At 46.7% G+C, this 13,634-nt stretch overlaps 1 protein-coding gene across 1 annotated transcript; it reads right to left on the bottom strand.

Moving 5' to 3' along the window:
* Window positions 1–2,789: 2,789 nt before the first annotated feature.
* On the bottom strand, window positions 2,790–4,281 carry ADRA2B (adrenoceptor alpha 2B). The gene has a single exon (XM_056860766.1). It carries the CDS (start codon window positions 4,279–4,281, stop codon window positions 2,953–2,955), a length of 1,329 nt encoding a protein of 442 aa, XP_056716744.1. The 3' UTR covers window positions 2,790–2,952.
* Between the last annotated feature and the right edge of the window lie 9,353 nt (window positions 4,282–13,634).

The following is a 13,634-nucleotide window of genomic DNA, read 5'->3' as shown; positions in this document are numbered from 1 at the left end:
GAGAGAGTGTGACTTGCCCAAGGTCACCCAGCTGGCTTCGTGTGTAGGAGTGGGGAAACAAATCCAGTTCACCAGATTAGCCTCCGCCGCTCATGTGGAGGAATGGGGAATCATACCCGGTTCTCCAGACTCTACCACTCCAAACCACCGCTGTTAACCACTACACCACACTGGCTCAAGATGTTTGTGACAGATCTGCAAGTACCAGACTTGGTCTTGGGACTCAGGGGTGGAAAAAGGGTGTGGAGAGAGATCATGAAACAGAACCAGTGTGGATTCAGCAGAAGGGCATGTTTTGGAGAGAAGCAGCGAGCAAATTGATATATTGTGATGTTCGGGCGGGGGGAGAGGAAGCCTTTGAAGAATTTTTCCCGAAAGAGACATAGAACGAAGTGGTGTGTGTGTGGGTGGGGGGAGAGCATCCTTCTCCCCAAAGCCTCCAGTTGTTCTTTGTATTTTCCAATCACCAGTTTAAACTAATTTTAAAAACATGATCTCCACAAAACTCAAGTACTGGGATTTCTAAAGAATGGCTCTGCTCAGAAGCCCGGTCACCTTTGTCTCACTGCTCCTTCCCCAGTGCCTTGAATAAGCAGAAATTCTGCAGGTAAAACTTGTTCTGGCCTGCAGTGATGGAGAAAGCTTTGCCTGCTGAATTTCTGCCTGCCACACAGCTGTTAAAGACAGGGAAGCACTGTCGGAAGAAAAGTTGGTAACCTTAACATGCAGATAAGATTGTTGCCTCTTTTTATTCGATCTGCTCTATGCCTTTAACCACAGACTGGTATATGAAAGATAGAGGCAAAGCTTTCCTCCCTGTTTTACCTCCATATCAGAATTACCGGTACCTAATATCTGATTTTCTGGCAGTGCTCCTCTGCATTCCCATGCTATGAAAATCTCCACCTGTTGAAATTCAGAGGAGCCCATCTAGGAAAAAAGTCCCAACACTCAAGGGAAAAGGGTTTCCAAGTCAGAGGGCAGGCACTTCTGAGTTTAAAAACTTCTCATTTCTCATTAAAATCTAAACATCCTTGAGAACTCAACCCAAAGTAAGCATGAAGTCCAGTTTCTCTGAACTGAAAATTGAAATGGGAAACCTTCTCATAATCCTAGTAATGATGCCAACAACCTGGAGAAAAGGTGCTTTGTCCCTTGAACAGAGGCTTAATGTGTGGAAATGGGTAGCTGAAGCCTTTCATGGCACAAAGGTAAATAACATCACTTAGTAAATTACATCCCACTAAGATTCCGTTAAAGGGGAAAGACATTATCTCTCCAAACCAGTTGGCAATCCTACACCCCACCCACAAAGTCAGCCCCCATGCAAAAACATCTTTCCCTCTTTTACCTGATCTGTTCCCCACACCCAGTCCACTCCATACAAAAGAAACCTTCTAAGACATGTGGCTCTTCTTGTAAATAATAGTAAGGCAGCCGACTTTTCCACCAGCCCCTTTAGCTGAGCATAACAGCAGCTTTAATGAGCAGAACTCAAAAGGTGATTTTTTTTTTTTTGCACTATGCTGTAAAAACCTTTATTTTCACATCATGCACAAGAGATTAGGTCAGGTTTTCTCCTGGTTGGTGGTCAACCTTGTATGGCCAGAGGCATCGAGAGCACCAAGATCTTTTCTTCTGAGATTCAGAGGTCTGTGTAACTCTGAGCAAGACACTTGGGCCGTTTGCCAAATTCTGGATCTGACCTGTCAAAACTCCAGGAGCAAAGAAATGGACCACCGTAGAAATCAGGAGTTGCTATCAGAGAGGCGCCATCTTTTATGGCCAGTTCTGTTCCTTATCTTTAATAGCAGCCTATCTCTGGCCATGTTGAACAGCTGAAGCTTGTCCTAGAGTGGAAATAAAGTAATGGGGCAAGTTTCTCCCAATCAACTTAAAGGCACAGGAGCAGGGCAAGTTGGGAGGGGGGGAGTCACAACCCTCACACATCCCCCCAAAAAGAGTTGCTAATAGTTGGAGGTCACAAGGTGTGCGCAACAGCAAATGTTTAACACCTTGTCAAACCTCTCCTCTCCTTTGAAAAACCCCACCAATCTGGATGAAGGGGGGCAGCCAAGAATTTGTGCAAGTCTGTGAATCTAGCAGCAGTTTAATGTGCATGCAGATAGCAGGGGAGGGTGATTAACTCCACCCTGGGAAGCGTCACCTTTTGATTTCTGCTGATCGAGCTGCTTTTAAGAGGCATAAAAATAGGCCAGGCTCACACACCCCTCACCCAGCCAGTTGGCAATCCTAGTACAGAACCGACACCAAGAATTTTTAGTCCTGGGTTCCCGAACAACCACAGAAATAGACACTTTATACACTTCCCATTGACTGATATAAAGGCATTCCACAATGGCTTGGCTTTAGGCCTAAACTCAGACAGATTTTTTGGGGTGACTTGCCTGGAATGGCAGTTCACAGGAGGAATGCCAATTGGCCACAGAAGAACAGCCTCCCCAGCTCTTGTGCCTTTAAGCAGCAGCTTGGTATTCAGGAATCAACGTGTGACGCTTTTTCACGGCATGAAGAGAAATGTTACCATTTACTAACATGTGCATATCATGCTGCTGCTAGTGGCCCAGCAGCTGGGCTACTGGGAAAGTTAGAACTCTAGATCATACTTTCATTTGGCTACAGAGTTTGGAGGAAAACGTTAATTTGATCCGTCAAATAACCTAGAATTCTTTTTGGCATTGGCACATGGTCTTTTTTTTTTTTTTTTGAAGGGTGTGTGTCTTTTGACAGAAAATATGTATGCATATATATATATATATTCACACACACATATATTTTAAAGCTGAACCAAAGTAAACTTTCTGGAAACACTCACCTCACTCCCCTTTCTGCGAACACAGAAGCCAACAAATAAATAGATTGTTTAAATAGCACGATGAGGTCCTCCAAGCACCTCTAACTTTTCTTGGTCTCTCTTTCTGTCTCAGCGTCTCACCAAGCAGTCTGAGTCCACTGCCTGCAAAGAATCTTTCGGAACGCCTTGCGAAAGTCCTGGTTGAAGATGGTGTATATGACAGGGTTCAAAGAGCTATTGCAGTAGCCAATCCAGAAGAAAAATGTGAACGTGCTGTCTGGGATTGGACAGAGCTTCACGGGGCAGATGGCTCTGAGGCTGTAGAGGAAGAAGAAAGGGAACCAACAAATGACAAAGACCCCAATCACCACAGCAAGAACAAAAGTAAACCTCTTCTCTCGGTTCAGGTGTGTCTTCCTCTTCCAAGGGTTGGTGCTGAGGACCCTCCTCACCAGCACAACCTCCCCTCTGGCTGTGGCCAAGGTGTCCATGCCCTTCGGTGAGCTTTGTGGGTTACCATTGCTCTGCTTCACGCTGTTATGAGGAGAGCACTCCAGCAGACTGGATCCTGAAGATGGTTTCTTCTCTGACTGGGGCTCAGAAGGGCTGGTGGCAGTTGCTGTCTGGGGGAGTTTTTCCTCCTGGTTCACAAGAGAAGTCCTTTTGGTAGAGAGAATATGGGCATCTGGTTGGTCCCCTTCTTGAACAGGCAACTGATGGCCATTGAGTTCCCTTTCTGGATGGTTCTGTTTGGGAGACATTTCACTGGATGGGCCAGTGACAATTTGAGGATGCCCTTCATCCGCTTTTACCTTCGGCTTCTTTGCTCTAGACCCCTGCCTGCTTCGACGCTTGGCTATGAAGTAGATCCTGAGGTACACCAAGATCATAATGACACAGGGAGCAAAAAAGGAACAGGTGCTGGAGGAAAGGATATACCATGGTTCCTCATTCAGTTCACATTTCCTGTCTTCTTCTTTTGCATTGTTTGGGTTTTCGTTGAGGACCAGCGGAGGCAGAGAGATGACGGCGGCAATCAACCACACAACAAGAATGGTGCACTTGATTCTCCTCGGCGTCCGCTTGGAATTGTACTCGATGGCCCGGCTGACGGACCAGTAACGGTCTAGACTGATGGCGCAGAGATGCACGATGGAGGCGGTACAGAAGAGAACATCCAGCGCCAGATAGGCCTTGCACCAGGTCCTGCCGAAGTACCAGTAGCCCATCAGCTCATTGGCAAGGGAGAAGGGAATAATGAGGGTCGCCACCAAAATGTCTGCTGCTGCCAGAGAGACCAAGAAGAGGTTCTGCGGGGCTCTCAGAGACCTGCTGGTCAGCACGGCGATGATCACCAGGATGTTGCCGAAGATGGTGAAGAGAATGAGGAAGGTGATGACAGCGGCGATTGCAGCGGTGGCTTGGATTGTGTAGCCCTCATGGCTACCCATGGTGGCCACAGTCATTGAGGTCCAAGCGGGATGGGCTTTTGCTGGATGCTAAGGGTCTACAGATCAGAAACCCCCATTGGTGCCTGACCCAGAAGTGGCGCTGGGAGGCCCGGGAAAGAGAAGCTGAGGCTCAGTTTCCAGCATTGCTTCCATACTGGGATTCTGCCAGCAGGAACATCTGCTCCTTCAGTGGTGCTGGAAAACCGCTCTGGCTGCTAGTGAACTGCTAAATTGCAGCACCGCTCCCTCCTATCCATAGCGGCAATCCGTAGCGTCTGCCTCGTTCGCACTCTCTCTCTGATCCTTCATCCCTCTTCTCCCGCATTCAGATGCTCCTGCTCACCGGAGCATCACTGGCTGCAAACAGACCGCGAAGTTTCTTCTGCTTTTCCTTCCTGGGAAAGTTGAGAGGCACGCAGCGCCTGCTTGCTGAGCTCTATGCCGTGCGATCTCTCTCCTCGCTGAGGCAAGACCAAGCCTCCCTGTGCTTTTTGAAACAAACTGCAGAAGAGGAGGCTTGTTCTCCCCCCTCCCCTCCACATCTCTGACGTGGATGCCAGGCAGTTTTTCAGCTCTTGTCCTATCCCCTTCTTGGGCTTCAGAAGGGGAGAAAAGAAGCAAGACGACAAAAAAAAAAGGGTGTGTGTGTGGAGGATGCAGTGCGCGCACACACACATTCAGCAACGGCAATCACAAGAGAAGTCACCGACCTCCTTTCAGTGTGGTCCCCCCCAGGAGTCAGGCTGCTGACTCTGTCTTCTGTCTCACCTCCGTTGCAGGGCCTGGGTGTATGTTTCTGGACAGGGTGCTTTGTAACTAAATTATGCTGATAGCCCTGCCTATGACTCAGAGAGCTTCCAGCCTGGTGTGCTGTGTTTCTACCCTTCTGGAAAGGTTCGGTCAGGCTTTGGAAAACTGTAGTGTTTGGTTGTTTGAAAAGAAGGTGCGGGGAGGGGGGGTGAGAGAGAAAAGTCTTTGCAAAACAAGGTGAACGTCTGTCGCCACTGCTTCCCTAATGAAAACCTGGCACACACCCTATTCTAAAGTTGAAATGATAAAAACGGAGTTAGGTCTCGTATGCTCATTTTGTGGCCCTGTGGCACAATACAGCAAAAGTTAAGCATGGTGGAGTATAACTAACTTAGTAACAACCTCCTGCTATTACGACTGATCTCCAGCCAATAGAGATCAGTTCACCTGGAGAAAATGGCTGCTTTGGCAATTGGACTCTATGGCATTGAAGTCCCTCCCCTCCCCAAACCACGCCCTCCTCAGGCTCCACCACAAAAACCTCCCACCAGTGGCAAAGAGGGACCTGGCAACCCTAAATTAGGGACGTCAGCCTCCAGGTGGGACCTGGGGATCCCCTGGAATAACAGCTCATCTCCAGACTACAGAGATCAGTTCCCTGGGAGAATGTCTGAGAATGGGCGGAGGTGCATATTCACCAGAAGCTGCAGAATTGGGTTGCCAGCCTCTAGGTAGGGCCTGGAGATCTCCCATATTTACAACTGATCTGCAGCCTACACTGATCTCCTCTGGAGAAAATGGCTGTTTCAAAGAGTCAGATCGATGGCATTATACTCCTCTGAATTCCCTCCTTTCCCCAGGGTCCACCTTCAAATCTCCAGGAATTTCCCAACCCAGAGATCATGTACTGTTTTGAAATAACCTGCTAAATCTCTGGCCGTCAACAGCAGGTATTTGGCCATCTTCTAATTTCCCTGTCCTCCTTCCTTGTTTTTATTATAACTGCCCCCCCCCATGGTAAAAAATACCATTCACGTAAGATGTAACTGCTGAATGCTGCCGCTACATTGCCATGTGTGTGTCTCAGTTTTCACCTCACAGGTAAGTGTGATATGTGTGGGAATTTATAAGAACAACGAAATGCGAGAAGATCGCAGGGAACCAAAATCTGGAAGCTCTCTCTGAGTTGATGGATATCAAAGGCACAATGGGAAGGGACGTTTGTTTATGTGACAAATGTCACAATTTTTCCAGAGTGAAGAAAGATGCCAGCAGCTCCTCTTCCCACCTGCACAGTGAATTATTAAAAATATCAGAACTACTTACGTCCAGAATTTCTCTGGCTGCAGCGCAATTCAGCACTGTTCAATGAGAGCCAGATTTTCTGTCAGACCTCCCTGCTCTCCATCAAACAGAAAGAAAACGTTTGGGATGGGGCAACCACACAGAAATCATATCCATTCGAGACCCAAAGGACTCTGCAGCCACGTGGCGTTAAGTGCTTTAAAGACAGACAGTCTCTGCCCCAGACAGCTTACACTGATAAGTGGAGCCAACAGAAATATGAAGGCTGATGGAGGGGAGATGGAAGGACTCATCAAGTGTTCGTAAGGTGGGTATGGCTAGTCTCCCAAAGCCATTTCATCAAACCATATTGCCCCATTTTGGCGGCATGGATTTTGGCGGAGGACTCCCTTCTATCCATTACTGTTGTGTAAACAGATTGGAAAGTGGCACCTTCTCTTTTGCAGAAACAATGAAATCAAACTATCTACATTAAGGAGCTGGTTGGGTGTTTGTCTGCCAACTCCTTCAGCAGAAGTGCCCCACAGTCACAACAGTTGGCTCAGAGGTAAAGAGAATTCGCTCCCCAAAATTCTCCCTTGTTTATTGGATGTTTTATGCTACTGTTTGTTATATGTTGTAATCCACCTTGAATATCAGCGAGAAAGGTGAGCTATTAGTAAATAAATAAAATTGTGTGGTCAGACAATCTCCTTTTTATCACACACACACAGAGCTCACGGCAGAGTATATTGTTCACCCCTCCTCCATACTGGACACCCACAGATTCCACTTTTTGATATTTGAAAATGTTTATGTTGCCTATTATAGGTGACATGTAATAGTTTGTAATATTAAATAGCATGTGGTGACACGCAAGGGTATGTAGGAGATGAAAGCTTATGCCTTTTGATCCCTGCTGGAATTACAGAGATGCCACTGGGTCTAAGGCAGAATTTTAAGGCAAAATTCCACATAACGTGTTGCCCAAATACTGATCTCAGCTCCAACCCACACCCTCATTGATACCTTTTTTGTAAGCATACTTGCCAGGCCATCTGGCTTTCAGGCTAGCTACCAAAGATGGGTCTCCTTCATGCTCATTTTGGGAGAGAAGCCATGTTCGTCTGAGCTACGGCAGATCCAGTAATTCCATAGTGGTCAGAAATATGTTTTCCTCCTTTCTTCGTACACATGAACACATGAATCAGACCCTTGGTCCATCAAAGTCAGCATTGTCTACACAGACCAGGCGGCAGCTCTCCAGGGACTTAGGCAGAGGTCTTTCACATCACCTACTCGCCCAGTCCCTTTAACTGGAGATGCCGGGGATTGAACCTGGGACCTTCTGCATGCCAAGCAGATGCTCTACCTCTGAGCCACAGTCCCTCCCCTTTTGAAATCTTAACACACAAGGCCTTACTCCCTTTTCCTCCCCCCTCATTGACCTCTCTGGCCCTGTTTGGGGAGGCTCAGGTCTCTGAGTGCCTTTTGCATAAAGAAGGTCCTAGCTTTAAGCAGCTTGAAAGGGTATTTTGAACAGTAGATGTTGTGAAAGTTATCTTTGACTGAGAACTTGGAGACCTTCTGCCAGTCTGAGTGGAGATCATCCTGGGAGTAAGGGAGCCAGGGTTTCAATCAGTGGGTGGAATATTTACATGGGACAAGTTATACCCTCTCGCATGATTTGTTTTATTGAAGCAGTTTCTTGGGGCCACCTTCTGTGTAGCAAAGTTACAGATGCATTTTTCAAGTTTGGCTCCAGTTAACTCGCGGGAGCTAAAGTCACCTGTATTTTCAAAAGGACGAGCCAACCTGGCCTGGGGTAGGCAACGTTCCTAACCTCCTCTTAGTAACGTCACACTCTGTATAGGTATTCCATTTGTGACAGAGAACAAAATCCCTACCTGGGGGAACTATCTAAGTAGCAAGGTACCATCATCTCTCACACTCTCTACTGTCCCGTCTTTGGGGCCCCCGACCCTTTTTTAGTAGCCCAGGAAAGGCAGTTGCAATTTGCGAAGCCATGAAATGAAAGAATTAAATACCATTCTCCATCTCTGTGTGGCCCTGGTTCAATTGCTTTGAAAGAGCTGAGAAGAGCCCAGCGTTCTGTCAGCACCTTAACATAAAGCTTTGTAAAAACTTTGTGGGTGGTGGCGGTTTGGGAATACTCGGCCAAAGAGCACCCTCTGCTGGTTCAGAATTTTTACTTGCCAAGACATGCTAGTGCCTGACAGCAAATGAAAAGCGTCTACGGTATATATCCCCTTCTTGCTAACGAATACACATATTGCAGCATGCAAGCTTTATACATACAATCAGGAGCCATATTTCATGCAGTAGTCAAAGCCACCTACTCTCCTTAGTGCACTGACTAGTCTGGCTAAGGTGCTGGAGGGATAAGTGGTGGACTGGGTCGCCATAACCTAAGTTTCCCTAGCAGGGCAAATAGAAGCTCCTGGGGTCACTCCAGGCTGGGAAAGACAACCCAGGGGGAGGGCTTAAGTCCCCTCTCACCATGTTCGGTGGTCCCAGTTGGGCCCCTCTGTGCCTGGAAAGCAAGTTTCAAAAGATAACTCCCGGCATATACCTGGTCTAGAGGAGCAGACCTATCAACACCCTATCATGTAGTCAAGCCCGGGCCAATAGAATTGGAATTCCCTCCCCCTTTCCCTGCACAACTCCCAGTAAAACTAAATCTGTAATTTACATTTTATGAACCCTTGATAATCTCCAACTTTGCTGTGCAAAAACAGAACTCGATAGCTACCTGGAGTTCCTGCAGAAGCTGGGTGTATGTTTAATACAAAAGTGAAATATTAAGATGACTCGTACTGCACCAACATTACAGAGGCGGAACAACGTAACTGAAGCAAGATAGCACCTCTGTTACATAAGGAAGCCCTGCTCTAGCTTTCCCATTCCTCAGGCAAAAGGGCCAAGGGGAGAATAAACCCCAGGAGAGAAATCCCATGATCCTCCATGCAAACCTGAGACATCCACACAAGAATAATTTTGTTCTCCTCCCGCCCCAAACCAAGCACCTTTTGTTTGGTGAGTGTTACCTAGACACCAGCTATGCTCAGTTTCGATCAAACTTCCATTTCTTGATCAGTATAGAAAGAGAGATTACAGGCCACAGTTCCTTCACCCCTTTCTTCGGAAGGGGGTAGCTGTAATGCATGGATTGAGCCCATAGAAACATTTTAAAAGTAAAAGTACAGGCCATTTTTTTCAGACTGCACACAGAATGTTCCACTGACTCTATTCTATCAAAGCTAAGATACCAGCATTAGCAAGAGGGCTAGAAGTCCCCCTTAATCATAACTGTTGGTGAGAAGGAAAATGGCCTTAAGTTCTTTAAGTGGGTGATATTGCCCCTGGTTGGGAGTGGGATTATCTAGGGGAGTGCTAAGAGGCAATGAGACAGTAGGTGGGGGTGCTAGAAAGGGGACCCTTCGACCACATTGTTCACTTATTTATGACTGACCAGGCTCCGGCACCATACTGGCAAATCGCACTCCAAGTTTATCCCTCTGCATAGTGCTGAAATCTGGTGGAAACTATTGGAATGTTTAGTGGAATATGGCTTTAGTGCAATCATCCAACTTCTCTCCAAGCAAATAAATCCACTCCAGATTACTAAATGTGTTGATGCAAGATTCCTGCTAAGTGACTTTGAACCAGACATTGGGAAGCTGGTGTCACTTCATCAAATCCACCTACTGCATTAAGTATTTACTGAACAGTGAGCAAGTACTAAACGTGGTATCTAAGGTTCTTGCTAAATGACTATCAGACTTTGAAAAGCTGGTATCACTAAATGAAGTTCATCAGTTTTGATGAATAAATTAAACTAAGTTTTAATTGGATTTTGAATAAATGTGCAATTAATTGTTACTGTTTAGAATTTTATTGCTATTATCTTCCTTAGTGGGTTGTACAAACCGTTATTCTGAATAGGGTTTTATATAGGGTAGGGGGCCCTCGAGATGAGTTTATGGAACCAATGGGGTGGTGGCCCAAAACAATTTGGGAACCAGTGCTTTCACCCCACAGGCCCAGTTTAAATCATTCCTCACAGATATGGAGCTTACAGGGTGGGTTGGGGAAAAGTTACTTTCTCTGCCTTGCAGGGTTATGCAAGGATAAATAAGTGAGAGAAGAAACCCTATATTTGGCACCTGAGCTTCTTACAAGGAACAGATGCAGCCGACGTGTGCTGTGGAAGCAGCTCGTCCCTCTTGGGTTACTGTAGTTCCCAAGCAGCACTGGTGTTCTCCCTTCCCCACCCCCATAACAAGAGGCATCAGCTAGCACTGGCACCAGCTAAGTCCAGCCAGTTTTAAACCTGCTCATGAGTGTGTTATGACAACAGCACACACAAAAATAGTACCATGTTAAGTATAGAAATATTTTCCAAAGAGCCTCTGAAAATCCAAGACAAAACCGGATCATCGGCTAGAGTGCACAAAGACCGTGCATTTGTCTGCACATTGCAACCGTGGCGTGTGCAGCTACACAAGGAAGGGAGAAGGGCTGATTGAACCCTTAACTTTCACTTGGCTTTGCATTTCAAAACCAGGCTTTTTTGTTACTAGCATTTTTTGCTCCTTAAAAGTGCATTGTCAGGGGCTTGGCCCTGGCTAGCATAGGCCCAGGAGAAGCTATCAGCCATTCTGTGCTGCTGCTGGCTGGGATTGAACCCAGCCCTGGTGGTAGAAGGGCTTCATCACTATGCCTGCCCAGTCAGTTAGATGGACAGGGAAACAGACCTGATGGAGTTAATTCCCCTCTACTTTCCCTGCACAGCTCCAAGGCACCTTGAGGCTGCACAAAGCCTGCCACTTGCATGTAGGGGCAGAACCAGATGTATCATTTTTGGTCTCATCCGCCTGAGCTAACCACATTCATTTGCAGCTTCATTTTTGGATCTTACTTCAACATCGAAAATGATCACTAACAATGGCTGCAGCCTAGGGAGATCTCCTGCTATTACAACTGATCTCCAGCCGATAGAGATCAGTTCCCCTGGAGAAAATGGCCGCGTTGGCAATTGGACTCTATGGCATTGAAATCCCTCCCCTCCCCAAACCCCACCCTTCTTAGGCTCCGCCCCAAAAACCTCCCACCGGTGGCAAAGAGGGACCTGGCAACCCTACTGCAGAGAGGTTGTCAATTCTGCAAAATTGCTGGAACTCTTAACACTGGCAGAAGATTTGGCTACAGTGTTCTTCTGATGCTGGAAGGCAGCTAAAGTATCTGGGGCTGTCAAAACAACTGGGGGCTCTGTGCTGGCCAACAGTCAGAGACCCAGTCTTCAGCCTGCTACTATCAGTCCACTGCTGCTCACCCCCTTGTTAGCAACTGAAAGCTGTCAGTCTAGAACCTTCCCAGTTGGCATTTCTTCCCAGGAGCCGCCCCACCTCTTTGATGGGGTTAACAGACTCCAGCTCCTTTCTTTAAAGTTGTTTTCTGACAGCCCTGCGAGGCTAATTAACCTGTCTGCCTCTGAGGCAATTTTCTCCTCTTCCACCCACCCTTAAACCTTATTCCAATGACACCTTTGAGGCATAGCCTAGAAATCTTTTTCTTCTTAGTTTAGGAAGGAACTTCTCCTTCCATTACAACATAGGCAGTCCCACAAAAGAGATGCCTTCAAATACAGGCAGCTGAATCTTAGGTAGACTGGGGGGGGGGGGCTGCTTGGAAAAAGTCTTATTGTTGGGGAGTGAAGAGATAAGAAGAGAATCTGTTCTACAAGTTTCACATGGAAAATGGTGGTGTAGTGGGCCAATTTGTGGGAGTCAGCCAAGCAGTGCAGGACTAGGAAGCAGAAATGAGGATGCTCACTTATGGATTAGTACCAGGAGTTCTGAGTTGTTCCAGATCAAGAGTAACAGAAACTGTAAGTCCTGCTTGTAACAGTAATTTCAGCAGTAGGAGTCCTTATCCGGTTGCACTGAACCTCTTAGCCTCTCTTCCTTCCTTTAACTATTGGGAAAGAATAAACAGTATTGCTGCAGCTCTTTCTACCACTATGCAAACCAGCAACTTCTTGTATATCAAACTTTTGGTATACTCATGCTAAAAGTTTAACAGCTTTTTCTTTGGGCACCAGAATCTCAAGAACTGTAGTCCTGAGACGCAGAACTGAAGCCTTGGTATTCTGCAGCCCCTCAGAGTACATTTCCCACAGTTCTTTGGGGGGAGGGGTAGCTATGACCCCATGACATAAAACCCAGCAAAACCTTATACTGTGGAGACATCAACAATAAGCCCTATACCCACCCACCCCCTTCCAGAACACTTTTGTAATCATTCCAGCAACTAGCCTTTATTTAGAAATTTGGGGTAGGTGGGCTATTTTGTCACCTATGCCCCAAAATGTAGTGGAAGCATTCAAGCTAGTCAGCATAAGATGTAAGGGAATAGTTAAAGTTTATTTTGTTCACTTGTTGTAGAAGACATTTTGCATTGCCAGCAAGGCTATCTACAAGTAAGGAGGTCACCAATCCATTTGGAGCTCATCTTCCTTTCCGAATGCTTCTTCTTGGTTTCAACTCCAAGCCCCTGAGATTCAGGCGCCCAATATTTCAGGCTGGCAGTTCATCCCCAGGGTCACTGTCATGTGGGAATGCTGCCATCACTGCTTTGCTATTTTCTCTCTAGCAAAGACTTCTCACCAAGCTGATGACCGGAAGCTGGGTTGTCTACAGAAGAGCTTTTGTTGTGCTCTAGTCCCACGTTCCTCATTTGGATCATATCTTCCTGTCTCATTGCAGCGCGAGTCTCTGAGACCTGCCTTAATTCCTCTGTAGAAGGACCAAGTATCTCCTCGTTGCTTATTACTGTAGGAGTCCCTTTGACTGGAAGCAATTCACTGTAGCCATTTTCTCTTTCTAGACCTTGGCTTACATGTGGCCTATGGTACTTCAACTGAATTCTAACTTCATCTGGGCTGACAGTTTGGGGATGAGCCAGTGAGACTCCTGTGGTCGCAGTCACTCCTTCAGTGGACTCCATATCTGTCAGATACATGCCTTCGGAGCTTATCTCCAAATGCAGGGTTGTCTTGGTCTTCTCACTGGCCAAATTGTTCTGGCTGTCAGGAACAGAGGGTGCCATTTCTGTGTTTCCTCCATCTCCTGGGATGGGGCTTCCCATCATCTCCAAGACCAGTTTTCTGGTGGGTCCAGCTGAGATGTTTATTGCCTCTTTCTTCCCATGGATAATAGTGGGCTCTTCCACCAAAGGAGGACTGGAGTGTGTGTAGCCAGACTGAGAAGAAAGTTTAGTAGATGTAGTGGTAGTTGCTATAATGCCGCCAC

This window comes from Euleptes europaea, chromosome 14 (genome assembly GCF_029931775.1).
Source record: "Euleptes europaea isolate rEulEur1 chromosome 14, rEulEur1.hap1, whole genome shotgun sequence".
NCBI lineage: Eukaryota > Metazoa > Chordata > Lepidosauria > Squamata > Sphaerodactylidae > Euleptes > Euleptes europaea.
The sequence above is the reverse complement of the archived record's forward strand: the minus strand, read 5'-3'. Positions and strand labels throughout refer to the sequence as shown.